The sequence below is a fragment of the Equus quagga genome, chromosome 2 (assembly GCF_021613505.1).
Source record: "Equus quagga isolate Etosha38 chromosome 2, UCLA_HA_Equagga_1.0, whole genome shotgun sequence".
NCBI classification, from domain to species: Eukaryota; Metazoa; Chordata; class Mammalia; order Perissodactyla; family Equidae; genus Equus; species Equus quagga.
The window spans coordinates 174,915,237-174,932,089 of NC_060268.1; the positions used below are offsets into that span (position 1 = coordinate 174,915,237).

Sequence of the window (16,853 nt, forward strand, 5' to 3'; positions counted from 1 at the left end):
ATCCCATCGTGAGGGCTCTGCTCTCATAACCTAATCACTTCCCAAAGGAACCCACCTCCTAATACCATCATACTGGGGGTTAGGTTTTAACACATGAATTTTGAGATGACACAATATTCAGCCTACAGCACTGTGTAACAAATCCTTCCACTTCTTAGATGAAAATTGGTCTGGTCATCTGAGCTTAAGAGAGTCTTATAATCATTTAGCTCAACCTCCTATGCATTTGGAGAACATCCCATGAGCATCCCTGACACCAGGCCATCAAGGGAGCCTCAGCTGGGGTGACCCACACTTGAAGACCTCACTCCTCTACTCTCAGCCAGCTCCATTTGGGACACAGAAAAGAAAAGGAACCCAAACCTTTTCTTCACTCTCATTTTCCGATCTTCATTCTTTCCTCTGATGCTACACAAAATACATCTGTTTGCTCCTCCTTTCAAGAATTTCTATCATGTTTCTACCAAGCTTTTTCTTCTACAGATTAGGCAGCCTCAGTTCATTCATTCCTCTTATCATACATATTGCACTTCCTACTTCTTTCTCCAAGCATCACACATTTTTAAAGGAATTCATCCTATTTTAGTGCATATTTATATGTATATATACATATATATTCATATACACATAAATGAGTAACTTTTTAATGAAAATATTACTTTTCCTGATAACATTTAACCCTGGTTTCATCTTTCTACACTGGATTGCATCTGGGTCATTCTCTGTTCCTGACATCGTCATGCAGTCTGTCCCGGACCTCTGCTACTGCTTTCCATCTGTGTTCGTTGGCCACAGCGGTCAAGGATCTGAATGCTTAAATGCTGCCTTCAAATTTAAAATGGGTTGGGGGCTGGCCCGGTGGCGCAGTGGTTAAGTCTACACGTTCTGCACATTCCACTTCGGCGGGCCGGGGTTCGCCGGTTTGGATCCCAGGTGTGGACCTACGCACTGCTTGTCAAGCCATGCTGTGGCAGGGGTCCCACATATAAAGTAGGGGGAGATGGGTATGGATGTTAGCTCAGGGCCAGTCTTCCTCAGCAAAAAGAGGAGGATTGTCAGCAGATGTTAGCTCAGGGCTAATCTTCCTCAAAAAATAATAATAATAATAATAACAAATTTTAAAAAAAATTTTAAGTGAGTTGGCAGTGGAGTGAGGGATGGATTAAATTAGTTTTACCTGATGGCTAAAATTCCTTTTGAATAGGGAGGACATAAAACTAACATCAGAGGTCCTTATGTATTATGAGCAAAATGTATTTATCATTCACTCATTCATTCCACACTCATTTATTTATTGAAAGCAATGTGGGAAGATTTCGTACCATATATTTCAAATCCATGAAATTCACAGTTCTAATGTTTTGGGGCACAGAGTATCATTTCATCACTTCTGGAAAGTGTTTATTCCAAGCAGCTGTGATGACCCACATCCCCTGAAATCTCAAGGTCACCATTCCAACATAAACTTACTACTATAGTTTCAGAGCACACAAATCAAGGAGCTGTGTAATGTGTTGCCCGGAGCCAGAGCTTAGTTGCTGACTTCCAAGTTTTGATGTTTTTAAATCTAGATTTATTGATATTTGGGGTTTTTTTCTTAGGACATAAAGTTGGTTATTTGCCCCAGTGATTCTCAACTGGGAGTGATTGTACCTCCCCACAGGACATTTGGCCATATCTGGGGACATTTTTGATTGTCTCAAGTTGGGCGAGGGGGGTGTGGTGCCACTGTCATATAGTGGGTGGAGTCTGGTGTCCTACAATTCTCAAGACAGCCCCCACAGCAGAGAATGATCCAGCCCCAAATGTCAATAGTGCTGAGAGGGAGAAACTCGCATTGCACTGAAGTTTGCTTCTATTTTTCTGTTTCAGCTTCTACGGAGATTTGTTTCACACTCAATTTGTAAAAATTATATCCATATTTAAAATATGCCATTTCATTCTTGCTAAGTGAAGTGTGTCCTGTTTTCTAATGAAATGATTTCTCAGATTACAGTGTCACCTGTTACTGTCACACTGCTGTCACCTTACACACAAATGTTATCACTTTTTCTAAATTTAAAAATGGGTTATTTTGAGGCACTTGGCTCTTACTTTACTGGAATAGATATGTTCCGCAATAAACAGGTTTTCAAATTCAGCAGTTTGTACACAAATGTAATTGTGTCCATTGTGTATGTATTATGCAATGAGCACTTATAATGCATGCATCAAAGGCTATTTACTGTTGTTTAAATGCCAATGTGCATATCTCACATTTTCATTGTGTTAGATAAATGTTGACATTCTTTAGTGTATGTTTAGTGATGCCACTTTTTGTGTGGGTCCTGGTCTAGGAATGGGTTTATAGGGCTGAATAAGACAGACAAGATCTCTACCCTCACGGAATTTGCATTGTAGATAGGGAGACAAATAGTACTCAAATAAATTGGTAACTTGACGGACAATTTCAATTAGTGATAAGTTGATAGGTGCTATGAAGAAAACAAATGTGCATATATGGCAATAGGAGAAAGTCAAGAGAATACTAGGCAGGATGATCAGGGCCAGCTTCTCTGATCATCCAAGTTGGATGAAACATGTCATGAAAACACTTGATTTGAACCAGGCAATTTGGGGCATCAGAGGGAAGAGTCCTACTCAACAGGCCCTTGGAGCTTTTACAGTTGTGACCACTTATCCCTTCTCTGGGACATGTTGAGAGTTTTACCCAATAAGACCCTAGTAGACACTTGCCACCACCCCAGAGAGTGGCAGGGTGTGAATAAAGAGCCGGGGGACATTCAGGAGACACTCGAAGTTGAGAGGAAGATAGTGGGAGAGACTGAAAGCCACTATTCCAGTTGGGAGGCCGCTGAAATCGACCAGGTGAGAGAGGATCAAAGGCTGACTGACCTGGGCAGTCCCAATAGGGAAGGACAGGAGGGCAGGTTCAAGCGATATTTAAGAGGTCAGGGCCACTAGTGGAGTGTGTGGTTGCAAGGAGGTGGCCAGGATGATTGCAGTTTCTGTCTGGGTGCGATGCAAATGATGATTCTATTTAAGACATCTCTGCACGTTTCCTTGGGGAGATTAACTCTGCCTGTGCCTCCTCAGATTAGAAGACGTCTCTAGGTGCCCCTTCGACTTTCTTGAAGTGTTCGATGGACAGCAAGTTGCCTCACTCTCCAGCGGCAGATTTTGTGCTGGCTCGGATCTCACCTTCTTCTCCTCTTCGAACATCATGACCGCAGTGTTCAGAAGTGACGCCATGATAACCAATACAGGGTTTTATGCTCTGTACAATGCCATTCGGCAAGATGAAAGGGACAGTGGTAGGTGTCCTAATACTTACCTAGAAGGAAGTAGATCTAATTTGTGTCCTTTCCCTTTAAGAGAGGAGATGCTTCCTAAATCTGACCTGCGGAGTCCACCTTCATTAATGACATCCGCTCTGACACTAACAGGCCCCAGCCCACCCTCCCCCTGCTCTGCCTCTCACTGTCATCTTCCTCCACCAGAACATCCCAGCTGAAGAAACAGATGGTTAAATCTCATATCTTGCATTGGCTGTGTGTGTAGATGAAGGATCCAAATGAGGGCCTCCTTCTTCTCCAAAGGAAGAGAAAATGCAATAGGGCAAATCCTTCTGGAACAAAACTATCTCAAACTACAACTACAACCCACCTACTTCCATCCGAATTCAATACAAAAACACTCCAGAACACTCATATAGATCTCTTAGGATCTCCTGGATCCTTACAACAGTCATAAACCAGGAATATTGCAGGCAAATCAGGGCACAGGGCCACCCTGCCTAGACTCCAACAGCCCAATGTGGGAAAATATGCCCAAGTGCTGGGCATGCTCTATCTGATGAAGGTCCTAGAGTGTGGGGACAGCACCACAGCTCAGCAGCCTGTTTTCTTGTCCCCCAGGTGCATCCCTGAGACTGGTGAATGGCAGTCACAGGTGTGAAGGCCGGGTGGAGGTCTTCTACAATGGCACCTGGGGCACGGTGTGTGATGACAGCTGGGACCTGACAGATGCCAGGGTGGCATGCCAGCAGCTCGGCTGTGGTGAGGCCTTGTCAGCCCCAGCTCAGAGCTACTTTGAAGGGGGCACTGGCCACATCATGCTGGATGACGTGCAGTGCATAGGGAATGAAGCCAAGGTGTGGCAATGCACACACAATGGATGGTTCTCCCACAACTGTGGGCACCACGAGGATGCCAGTGCTATCTGCTCAGGTGAGCCTTCATGGGACAGAGTACACTTCAGAAAGGGAGTCTCACCCACCAGCAGCCTCTGGGAAGGAAGAAGTCAACACCTGCAGGCAATTACTCAGAAAGGAGCCCTGGACTTTAAGCCGTCTTTTTAAATCAATTTGCTTAAGAGTTAGTTTTCTTCCTCTAAAATTGCTGTGCCTGTAAAATGTTCAAAGACCCACCTTAAAAGGTTAAGTAGGTGGTTTGTATCATCAGACATCCCATTCTTGGATAGACATGCCATGTGTTGGTAACAAGCCACTCTCTCCTGAATAGGAATAGTAGCTGGTGTCCAAAGCGTGCTTGACATGTGCCAGGCTCTCTGCTGAAACCAGTGCGTTCATATTCTCATTCATACTAATAAATACTAATACTAATGCATACTAATAAAGTAGAGACTATTAGCATCCTCATTTTATTGATGAGACAACAAAGGCATATCCAAGATCACACACAGGTCCGTACTCTGTAAGTATTGCCTAACAGGTGCTGTGCCAAAGACTGAGCTCGGCTCTGTTACTAAAGCTCCTTCAGCCCCATCACTGACCAAAAGTAAATAAATACCACCTTTTCAGTTTCAGCACTTGCGGCAACTGGATGAGCCATCACGAGACTGAGAAGCAGAGTGTGCTCCCTCACCCAGTGGGCTGCCATAGGCTAACAGTCTTTAACCAATATTGACTGGTTTTACTACTACAATCCTAGCTGCCGAGAATAGAATGTAATTAATCCTAAAAAAAAAGGAACCTGATTTTTTTTTTTTATGAATTATGTGACTGCCTTATTCAATCCATCTCTCATTATCTCTTGTGTCTTTGTGTAGGTATCGATGGCAATCCAAAACTAAGACCAACAGGTATTGCTCTTCCATACTTTTCAACTTGTTGCCAGGTCCCTGATGTATGTGAATCCTTTATCCTGAATTTGGGGCACAGTTGACAGCATAAATTCTCAGCTGCTAATTAACAAGAGCAATGCAGCTCATTAGTGTTGATAAATGGTGGGGCTAGGGGCAGCAGAGGGTGGGGAGAGAGGTGGGAGAGAGTTAGGAGAGAACGAGAGTTCAAACTCACCAGAAATGCATCTCTGGGCCACTGGGGTTCTCTGAGTCAGTATCTGCTGTGAACAGAGGGTTGATTGCTTGCAGTAATGATCATGCGGTAGATGCTGGGGGGAGCAAGGAAAGAGAAACCCCAGGGGCAGCATCTTCTCTGTTCACCGGGACACAGAGAAATCACAGCTGCGAGTGTCAATATTTTCAAGTACTTTAAAGGAGCATTCTGGATCAAAGCCCTTGCTTACGGTATCATTTTTTCTCCATGTGTTTTCACAGACCCGCCTGGTGACAGCCCCCCTAAAGGTACTTCAGCTTTATTGAAACCCTTCGCATGGTTTGATATTTGCTCAGTTTTCAGTTTTAGCACTTCCAGCAACTAGATGAATGCTCTTTCTTCCTTTTACAAGTGAAAAGCCCCAGCACAGAAGTGCCTTTAACAAATTCCACACCAGATCCAATATTTCAGCCATTAATGGGATGCTTTAAGTAATCTTGGTCTTGATTTCAGCCAGGGTCTGTGGATAATAAAACGGAGGAAATTCTAGTCCATGCTGTTTTGTCGCATCGCTGCGTTGTCTTCACATCCCTTTCATTAAAACGTGTGCTCACACCTGTCTGTGCACATGGGTTCATAAAGCCCTGGTATGTCACCATCATTTCCCTTCACAATAACCCCATAAGCTTGATAGGCACATGTAACGATCTTGTCTGGTAATGAACAGAATTGGAAACTCAGAGGAGTCTCCAAAGCTGACTTTGTCAGTTACCAGCCAAAGCAGCCCCAGAACAAGGTCTTCCTTCTGCCCTCACTCCATTCCCTCTTGACCCTTCCAAAAACACCAGCAGAGGCCAATGCACCCTTCTCATGGGGTTTCTTCATTGTTTCTTGCAGATGAAAATTTCCACTGTGGTGGTTTGCTCACAAATCATTCAGGCTCCTTCTCCAGTCCTTGGTACCCTAAAAAATACCCCACAAATGTGGTGTGTGCCTGGGACATACAAGTGGATATCAGGGCTCATGTCAAACTTACATTTGCAGTGGTGAAGTAAGTAAATACCGCCTACATTTACTATCCTCTTCACTTGATTACAGACACCAGGAATACTGCCTGCTCCCTCACCTCCATGAAAAGAAAAACACCCAACTTCCATATTTAATTCTCAAAAGTGATTTTTCTTCAAAAGTAGTATTGATCAAAATTTTAAATACATGGATTTTTTACCCCAGCAATTCCAGTTCTGGGAATTTAGTCCACAGATAAAGGCTCCTGTGCACCGAGGACAATCAGGGCAGCATTCTTATAGTAGCAATAGGTTGGAAATAATCTAGCTGCCCATCAGTGTGGGATCAGATATGCAGATTTTGGTACACTCATATATTGTTGTCCCACATCTAAGGTGTATTGTTATGGAATGATCTACAAGAAAACCATGGACAGTAGTAGAGTCGCTGCCATTTGTGCGTAGACCATCCCCGGAAAGGAGCAGTTCATTGTAGCTGCTTCTGGGAAGGGGAATGAAGTGAGGGGCACTAGTCAGGCGTGGGAGAAAAATTTTACTTTTCACCAAATACTTGCCAGTACCACTTAAATTGTATTCCTTGTACTTATAATACATATTCAAAAAGTACAATTGAATGAAAATTTTAAAAATTAAAAGATTTTTAGAAACAGGATACGTACTGCCTGTGTCAACGGGGTGATCATTTCCTCTGACCTGTGTGAAGAGATGTAGGTTTCAGACAGCTTTTCCAGAACCCTTCCTGAACCCATCTGGGCAGTGCTCACTGGGAAAAAGCCCCAGGGGATTGAGTCTGAATGATATCCTTACTTCACAGGATGGAAAATTTCTATGGCTGTCCGTACGACTTCATTGAAATCTTTGATGGGTCACAAAGTGAATCTTCTTCTCTGGGAAGGTTCTGTTCTGGTGCAATGCCAATATTTACCTCCTCGTCAAATCGCTTAACGGTGGTCTTCCACAGCGACGCTATCATCACCAACATCGGCTTTCATGCATCCTATGAGTCTCTCATGCAAGACGAGAACGGCACTGGTAGGTCCTTCAGTCATTTTAGCCCCTGTCTCTGCTTGGTATTGAGGGCGAGGTTGGATGGCCCACTCCATGCCTGGACACTAGGGACTTGAAAGTGGTTCCCCCCTCCTCAGTTTACCCCCAAGATCTGACTGGAGAAAGTGGTCAGATGTGGAGTCACGCGTGCACATGCATCTTCTCATATTAGCGCACATCACATGCTCTGGGAAAGGGTTAGCTGATGCTCTCTTTGAGCCTGTTTCATTCAAAACGCATGCGTAGTGTCTTTTCATCTGCCTGGAGAACGCTGTTCCCCACCAAGAGCAGCAGTACCCAGTGTTCACGTGCTTGGGGCTTCCCACTCCACACAGGGCTTTCAGGGGCCTCCTTTGGCCTCTGTGAAGTAGACAGTCCTTTCCAGGGAAAAAGCTTTAAAAAACACCCCCTGAAAATCACACTGACGTGAGAGATCAAACCCAAAGTCCCTTTGCAGTCACTTTAACCCACAGTAGTTCCCTCCCTCGTGGGAGAGTGGAGCTTTGAGAGCTGGTCGGCTCAGAAGAGATGCCTAGGTCTTCCGCGACAGCTGCAGAAAAGGGGTCGCCCCCAGCGCAGTGAGTCGGGCATGTCTGTGTTTCCCAGATGTGGCGCTCAGGCTGACCAACGGCAGCCACCGGTGTGAGGGCCGCGTGGAGCTGCACTACAACGGCAGCTGGGGGACCGTGTGTGATGACAGCTGGGACCTGCACGATGCCCAGGTGGTGTGCAGGCAGCTGGCCTGTGGCAGGGCTGTGTCGGCCCCCGGGCAGGCACATTTCAACCGAGGCCTGGGCCCCATTGCTCTGGACGATGTGGAGTGTGTGGGGACTGAAGTCAGACTGTGGCAATGCCTGCACAGTGGCTGGTTCTCCCACAACTGTGGCCACCACGAAGATGCCGGTGTCATCTGCTCAGGTGGGCCTGATGCTGAGGCAGCAGGTGGGTGAAATGACATTCCAGCTCTGAGTCTTCTGCAGTAGGGAAGTCCTGGACAAGCCATGTGTCACTGTTTTCCAAGCTTCAGCCTTCAGATGGCCCTGCACCATCCCTGTCATACCCACCTACTGCCCACCTACCAACCACCTACCACCCACCTACCAACCACCTACCACCCACCTACCACCCATCTACCAACCACCTACCACCCACCTACCACCCATCTACCAACCACCTACCACCCACCTACCACCCACCCCCCCAGCCACCTACCAACCACCTACCACCCACCTACCACCCATCTACCAACCACCTACCACCCACCTACCACCCACCTACCAACCACATACCACCCACGCCCCCACCCACCTACCAACCACATACCACCCACCTACCACTCACCTACTACCTACCACCCACCTACCACCCACCTACTACCCACATTATAATTTTAATCCTTTCCTTTACATCGACTCTCTTTTCTCACTTAAATGAACTCATTTTACAAGGAAACTTTCCATCACCACCATAAATGGAGAGCCAGGATCACTTGCCATAAATAGGCAGTAGATAAAAGTAAACATGCAATATCACAAAGTTAAAATGTTTAAAAATTAAAATATATGGTGAACTGTCTAATGAATTCATGCCCATGCATATCTGAAAATATTCTTAATCAGAATGGAACTAAATGTAAATTTTTAAATTTCAATGCAATAAATATGTAACCCTTAAAATAGAAGTTGCACCATGGCAAATTCTCTCACACCCCACCAGTGATGAGTCATGCCTTTGGGAACTATCTTTTTGGTTCAACCCCCTCGTTTCACAGGTAACACAGAGATCTTGCTGAAAGTCACAGAGTTGGGAGCACAGGTGCTAGCCCAAGGCTCCTATTCCTCAGCATTATCCCTGCTGAGTTTCTGCAAACAAATTCAGTAGTTGGAGTCAAAGCCCCCATTTATCTCTCCATCCGTCTAGGTTTGGCTGGAAAGAGGCAAACTGGCTTATCAGCTAGACATGGCAGCAATGACCTGAGATAGGATGAAAGGGAAGGCAGGGGTGGAGGTACTGGAAGGTTCTGAGAGAAGAGGAGAGAAGTCAAGGGGCAGAATCAATGTTCTGAGCAAATCAGGAGTGAAGCCACATGCCTAGTGTGACATCAGAGGATAGGGCCGGGGGCCTAAAGAGCAAGGAGGTTTGGAACCAGGGCCCTGGCCAGAGCTGTGGCGGGGGTGGGTCAGAGGTGACAGGGAAGGTCACAAAGCAGCAGCTCAGAGTTCTCTGTCATCCCAGCCTTTCGGCTCCCTCCTGGTGCTGAAGTTGCAGGTGTATGTCTTTGAGATAAATGCGGTTCTGCCCTTTACAACCTGACAGTTACTCTGGGAGGCAACACCCACACACCCAGGAAGAATTACAAGACCAACCCAACTGGCAAGATAGGTGCTCCACACGAGCAGACCATCACTGTGGCCACAGTTTGCCCAAAAAACACAAAATGACATTGCAGTGTCTGTCAGCAGGACAGAAATGAACCCGGAGACCCAGGACATCTGGAGCTTGTAACCATGGCAACTCAGGGCCATCTCAGATGCCCAGAGTAGGTGCAGTTTCTCCCCAAAACAAGACATGCACTTTTCTGTTTCAAATAAGCAAGTGGACCCCTTGGGTTTAAGAAGAATGAAGGGACGTGATGTACCCTCACCTTTTGACTTGCGTTTCTCGTAGCCTCCCTGCCTTACTCAACACCGTCCGCTACTGTGAGTCACCCAGCTTTAGGTAACTTCAGTTGTTCTTAATTGATTAACTGTCACTTGCCTTGGCAAAGTCACCTTGGACAGTAGGATAGTGGTTTAGGAGTCAAATGTCCTGGATTCATCACTTACCAGCTGTGGGGCCTTGAAGAAATCCCCAAAACACTTCATGCCTCCATTTCCTCCTCTGGACAAGGATGAGGAGGAGGACAGCAGCATTTGTCTCCTAAGGCCGCAGTGGGATTCAGTGGCTCTCCGTGCGGAGGAGCTGGGGCAGTGCTTGCCGTGTGGGGTACGCTATTTACGTGTCAGCCGTCGTTTTCTCGCTGCACCTGTTCCGAGCACTGCAGAGATGCATCTCTGTGTGCTGCTTTCTGCCCAACAGAACTGTAAAGAATGAAGGAGCTGAAAGCATGTCTTGCTAGCCTTTCTCTGCCTTTGTGATCGGCCCCAATAGTTGTCACATTTCAAATCAGGTCAGCTGCTTTCCCATGCAGTGTCTTTAAGACTAAAATACAACACTCATGGAGGAGTTGGAAAAGAAAGGCCCCAAACCTTCAAAGGAAGCACCAGAGTGAGTTATACGGAACAGCAGTGATGCCCAAGAATGCTTTCTTGACTTTAAACTATATCTGTTTACAACAAAATCTAGCAACCACCGTGCTTTGATTTTCTTGAGCCTGTATCAGCTGGCTCTTGTGCCCTGTGCACGCACCAGATGGGTGATGGAAGGAGTAACCCCCACTGGGAAAGGGAGTCAATTTAGAATCAGAAACTGTAGATAATCCACAAGGTGGAGAGCCCACCGACAGGTAACTCGGAGTTAAATGTTTTTGACATTTAAGACATTTTTCTGTCTGTCCTTAGCATCGTTTCCAGAGCCCACAAAGCTGCCCACATCAACAGGTAATCTTTTCTTCTCTCTTCAATTGCCTTCCTTTCACAGAGTTTTAGCTCAGAAAAGTTCCAGCCTTATTGTGGGAGGAAGTGTCCCTGCGGAAACACACCCCTCCGCAGGCTCAGGCTAGCCATCCGAAAGCCTGCGGCTGGAGAAAGGGCCATAATGTCCACGTTCACCTGGAAAATCTGTGGTTGGAAAGTGAGAAGAAAGAAGCTGTGAGATGCAAGAATGGCTTTGGGGGATGAGTTTGGAAGCTGGCACTTAGGAATGCTGAGGGTAGCCTCTGAGCCCAAATCTCCACCCCTTCCCACTGTGAGCTCACCCTGGCTGTGTTCAGAGCATATCCTCTACTCCCTTTCGTAACACTGCCCTTTGAGCATGGGGGTCAGCCTGTAATGACTGCTCTTTACACTCCCCAGAGCATCTTCACATATGCGGTTGCACCTGATCCTGGGAACAACATAGACGGGAATTACCATTGTTGTCACTGGAGCAAGGTGTGCAAAGGCACGCAGAGAATCTTACACACACATGCACACACACACACCCTCCACTTAGTGTGTGCATGACAGCTTCTCATGAAAATTCAACAAACCCCGTGCATGCCAGAAACCAAGACTTCACAACACGTAGTGAAAGAGAAGGAGGCAGCTATGCAGTGATGCAGGTGTCTGGGCCAGCTGGCTAAGGAGCACAATCGTTCCTTAACCAATTGTACCCACAAAAAAACCACTGAATAATACCCAAGGCAAAAATAACTGAAATGAATGACACAAAGTTAAAGGAAGGGGTAGATTTCTTATTACCGATTATCAGTGCACAATTTCCAGGAAATACTGGCTCTTCTGGTGGCCTTTCTGGATGAACCTTGATGGAGGTCATTGTTTAGAATGTCCACCAAGGTCTGGGCCTGCGGCTGGTGAATGGGTCAAACAGGTGTGCGGACTGAGTGGAAGTCTACCACACCCACACCTGGGGCACGGTGTGTGATGACACCAGGCCATAGAAGATGCCCACAGGGTCTGTAGGCAGCTTGGCTGTGGCCTGGCTGTGTCTGCCCTCCCAGGGGACAGCTTCAGCCCTGGGTCAGGCAGCCTCATCCTGGACGATGTCAACTCACCTGGAAGCCAGTCCTCCCTGGGGCAGTGTCTTCATGGCAGCTGGTTCACCCGCAACTGTGTGCACCACAGGGACGCTGGTGTCATCTGCTCAGTGAGCTCAGGTGTCTTCTGGGCCACTCATGGAGCTCCCCAGGCCAAACCTGGAATTTACAGAGAGAGTCTGGAAATACATCTGTGCCTTAAACCTTCCCCCATGTCTGGAACAGCAAATTTCTGTTCTAACTCCGAAAAATACGCTAGCTGTTTAATATATGGGAGGGCGCCATTCATCTTGAATGTCCACAAAGGTAAATTAATTGTAAAATAAAGGAAATAATGGTGCTTTTCTCACGAAGTTGTTGGGAGAATTAAATGAGGCATTCCAAATAGAGCACTTAGTCAAGCATATAACACACCATAAACACACAAAAATGTTAGCTATTTTGTTGTTTGTGGTGGTATTTTAGTTACTAAGGCAAATTCTGTCAGAATCACTACCTCAAAGTTTTAGCCAGGTGATACAATCCACACCCGGCTGTAAAACCCAGAGGGGACAGTCCTAGGTGTTTAAGAACAGTTGTTTACCAGCATTGTTGAGTCCCATTTAAACTGAGACAATGACCTTTGAGCCACCCCAGCATCCTGCTTTCTATTATTAAACTGCTCTCATGTTTCCTCCATCTTTGCAGATTCTGCAGCCGCTGTACATCCAGGAGTCTGTGAGTTCACATCCACTTTATCCGGGTATTGGTGACTAGCCATCTAGTGCAGGGGTCCCACGCTGGGTCTCCCTTTCCAGCCTTAACTTTCCTTGACGGTGTTCTGAGTTCAGACCTTTCCACCCTCCCAGATGACCCAGAGAATTTCCCATTCCCATGAGGCCCGGCTCTGCACCCAGAGGAGCAGCTGCTCTGGGTGTTCACAGGCCGATGTGTCATCCCTCCTGCACGTGAGATCTGCATTTCAGCAGGCCTCGGAGACACCAGTTCTTGACCCACAGTGATGGTTTGTGCAACAGAGGCCGTAGCAGGCCAGAGAGGGTGGGAGGTTCTGGGGGCAGGTGGGCCTTGTGGCGGGAGATACTCTTCTGCCTGCAGCCCACCTGGGACTCAAGATGCTGCAGCTGAGCTCTGTGGTTCTGACAAGGTGCCCCAGGCCTGTGGGGCCTTATCTTCACACTCCCGACATCAATTTTTTTTTCTTTTACTTTCTTATTCTTAATCAGAATAATGTGTACACATTTATGAGCTGCTGTCACATTTTAAAGGATAACTATTTTATAGAGATTGAGTGGGGTTGTTTAAAAGCAAACTCATGCATGTGACTGAGATGGTTTTTGAGAGGAGTATGAAATTTCACTGTACTTGTTTGCAGTGTACTTATGAGTACTTTTTTTTTTCTTACATGTATAGTTTCTTCAGCTCTGGGGAAACAGCCACATGTTTTCCATCCAATAGGTACTTTTTCCGGTTCTTATATTTTGTAACTATTTTTCTTAGGCTGGGTTCCCCACATCTGTGGCCAACAGAAATATAGCCAATATTATTCTCATGGTCCTGGCGCTGTATAGAATAAGAGTTGTACTCGTTAGAGTCAAGCAGGTGATGTGGTGGATTCTCCTCATGTAGGGACCTTTTCAAGAAGAGCCAGGTCACCCACCCACCCTCAGTAGCATCATTGCAAGGCCTGTATTGAGGTCCTGATGCACAGAGCGCTCTTGTGGACCCTTCTCAAAGGAGACCCCCTGAACCAGCCCCAATCTCTGGGACTCAGAAGCTGAGAATTGACTTCATCTTCTTTTGGTTCAGAGGTCGCTCTGACTTGGCCAATTCCTTCCCCTCTTGCAGCAGCGACACCATCTCTTCTGCTCGCTTTTCCAGCCCCCAACCACCTCCATCACCCCCAATAAATGCATTACAATTTTTAATTCAAGGAAAGTTAAATTAATTCTATCCTGAGAATTTTATAGTATTCTTGGAAAGAGTTGGGTTAAAAATGCAAAGTCTAAACTCCAAGCATTCAGCTGAATTGTTTTGAATTTTTAGAGCAATGATATGAGAAATGACACCTAAAAAAGAATGAAAGCAGAAGGTTGTTTTTAAGTGTCTTTTCTACAAAGCCAGCTCGCAGCACGTATCCCCATAAAGAAACTGCCCAGTTTTAGGAAAAACATTGTAGAGTTTGTGCTAAATTTCAGGTACACAAAGCAGTCCTCTCATTTCCTCTGCATCTATAATCTCCCAGGGGATATATGCTGCCTGAATGGTAAACTGCAAACTAGGGTAGAGGCCTCTGACTGGAACGCTGTCTTGTTCAAGAATAGAGGGAACCTTCTAAGCCATCTTGGCTCTTGGCTCCTGCAGATCTGCCCATGGTGAGGCTGGTTGATGGGAGGAGCAGGTGTGAAGGCCGCGTGGAGATCCACCACAACGGCACCTGGGGAACTGTGTGCGACGACCTCTGGGACATGCCTGCTGCCCACGTGGTGTGCCAGCAGCTGGGCTGTGGGGTGGCCCTGGTGGCCCCAGGGAGCAGCCTGTTTGGTGACAGCTCTGGCCCCATCTTCCTGGATGATGTGCAGTGCACAGGCAGTGAGACCAGCCTGGGGCAGTGCCACCACCGGGGCCTGTCTGTCCACAACTGTGGGCACCACGAGGATGCCGGGGTCGTCTGCTCGGGTACACAAATTCTCCCAAGGCTGGGTTTCCCCCACAAGCAGCAGAGCCATAGCTGCCAGGCAGGTCAAACCTGAAAGGCTTGGGGTTCCAGGTCAGGTGAACAACTTGTCCTAGTTTGCCTGGAATTTTCCCAGTTTTAGCCTGAAAGTCCCTGTCTCAGGAACCCCTCAGATCCAGACAACCCAGGGTGTTGATCACACAAGTGTCAAGTGTGCCAATGTCACAGCTTGGCCCTAAGAAGGGAAGAGATCCTATGGGCAAAATCATACATAGGAAGCAGGAAGTTGTGTCCCTGCTCTGGGACAATTTTTAATTTCCAGGAATGATTTTTCTCTGCGTGTCAATCTCATCAGTTTCTCATGAAGCTATTTCTCAGGGAGTTCTATATATGAATACCCTCCTGATTTGTTGATTGCCATAGTTGGGTCTTTCTTGTCATTAGGGGCAATTTTTATGCAACTGTCCAAAAAGCTGAATGAATATTTAAGAACTCTGTTTTGTTATCCTTTGTTACTAAATGATGTACTCAATAAACATCTGCAACCCCCACCCGACTGGCAAGTCTCTCCACAGCCCAGAGCCACTCCCTCCCTCCTCAGTGGGTGGGGTGGAGATGAAGTTCCTGTGGGATGAAGATGAAGACGGGGTGAGGACATTTCTATCCCACTCTATTGTTCGATAGTCTTTTAATCTGAAGGGTGAGTGTTTGGACAACTCTGAATTAAAATGGCATCAAACCCTCATCTGTCCTATTTTGTAGCCTCAGATCTCCTGAGTGGCTGTTGGTGGCTCCTCCCTGGAAAAGCTCAGATAGATGCTTCCAATTAGCGTCAATAAGCCAGGGTCTCACCTAGACAAGGGAAAGGTAGTTCAGAGATGCTACCTAGTTTGGGCTCAGTCTTTAGGAAAGCTGATCTGCCTCTGACGGTGCTGCATTTGCGAGAATGTCCTGAACCACCATGCTGGCAAAAATGTGGATTCATGTGCCCACTCAGCTTGTGCCCCATGAGTGTTTTGTAAGTGTTCCCCTCCACTAACATGAATGCCTTGGCTTTTCTCTTTTAGGTCCTGAAGCTGCCCCAGCATCAGCTCCTACAGTTGGTAATCCTCTTATTGTTTCTTTCATAGCTTCCTGGTCACTGAATCTCTCTAGTGGATTCTCTGGTTGCAGCCAGTAATGTCAGTCCCCATCCAGATTCATGCCTCGCCCAGGGCTGAAAAAACACAGGGCTGATATGGAGCGAGAGGTTACCAGCAGAGCTGGCCACTTGTCTAGTCTCTGCTTCTCTAAAACTTTTTTAACTTTGAATCTGGGCCAAGGAACAAGTTTGAACTAAAGAAAATAATGGAAAGTTGAGTTTGATGCAATCCCACGCTGTTAGTTAGCCATTTGATGACTCAGCTCCAAAATAGATTTTTACCCTTATCCTTGCAATGATCATATTTCATATCCAAAGATGGGAATTATGGAACGGAATATTTGAAATCAGAAATAGCCTGGAAAAGCCAGTCACTGCCTTTGTGAGCACTAATTTGCTCTTCTGGCAAGCTGATCACATTCCAATAAAACCCCTGAGTTTTCCCCAGACTTGCCCGTCATCAGGTTCGTGGACGGGTGAGCCGCTGTGAAGGGCGCATTGAAGTATACCACAATGGCACGTGGGGGACGGTGTGTGACGACCTCTGGGACATCAACGCTGCCCACGTGGTGTGCCGGCTGCTGGACTGCGGAGAGGGCATTGGTGCCCTGGGGAATGGCCACTTTGGGGAGGGTGTGGGGAGCATCCTCCTGGACAATGTGCAGTGCCAGGGCAACGAGACCACGCTAGGCCACTGCCGGCATCTAGGCTTGTTCATGCACAACTGTGGCCACAGTGAGGATGCCGGGGTCATTTGCTCAGGTACTCACTCTTTGTTTCTCCTGAGGCTGCTAGAGCCCCTCTTGGTGGGGGACCTGGAAATGCACATAAGGAAGCTTGGGTCCAGTTCCAGTCCTCCAAACACATGCTCTGGTCTGTTCTCAGGGTTGGTTCCAGGAGGCCTCTTGGTCTTTCTTAGCCTTTCTTAATTTCCTGACCTACCCAATGCTTGAGCCAACATCCATGAG

At 46.8% G+C, this 16,853-nt stretch overlaps 1 protein-coding gene across 45 annotated transcripts in view; it reads left to right on the forward strand.

Moving 5' to 3' along the window:
- Positions 1 to 16,853, forward strand: part of LOC124235350 (deleted in malignant brain tumors 1 protein-like) — a 116,741-nt gene that overhangs the window by 77,181 nt on the left and 22,707 nt on the right. For 35 of the 45 annotated variants that reach the window (XM_046653116.1, XM_046653124.1, XM_046653126.1 and 32 more), the window contains 11 exons: positions 3,097 to 3,314; positions 3,918 to 4,229; positions 5,071 to 5,103; positions 5,581 to 5,607; positions 6,197 to 6,350; positions 7,142 to 7,359; positions 7,981 to 8,316; positions 10,042 to 10,092; positions 10,935 to 10,973; positions 12,758 to 12,787; positions 15,812 to 15,847. In XM_046653116.1, coding sequence (XP_046509072.1) covers positions 3,097 to 3,314; positions 3,918 to 4,229; positions 5,071 to 5,103; positions 5,581 to 5,607; positions 6,197 to 6,350; positions 7,142 to 7,359; positions 7,981 to 8,316; positions 10,042 to 10,092; positions 10,935 to 10,973; positions 12,758 to 12,787; positions 15,812 to 15,847 — 1,454 coding nt within the window. Of the gene's footprint in view, positions 1 to 3,096; positions 3,315 to 3,917; positions 4,230 to 5,070; positions 5,104 to 5,580; positions 5,608 to 6,196; positions 6,351 to 7,141; positions 7,360 to 7,980; positions 8,317 to 10,041; positions 10,093 to 10,934; positions 10,974 to 12,757; positions 12,788 to 13,480; positions 13,570 to 14,431; positions 15,405 to 15,811; positions 15,848 to 16,853 lie in introns of those variants that run through there. The other 10 variants (XM_046653127.1, XM_046653142.1, XM_046653117.1 and 7 more) reach the window with 9 other exon arrangements.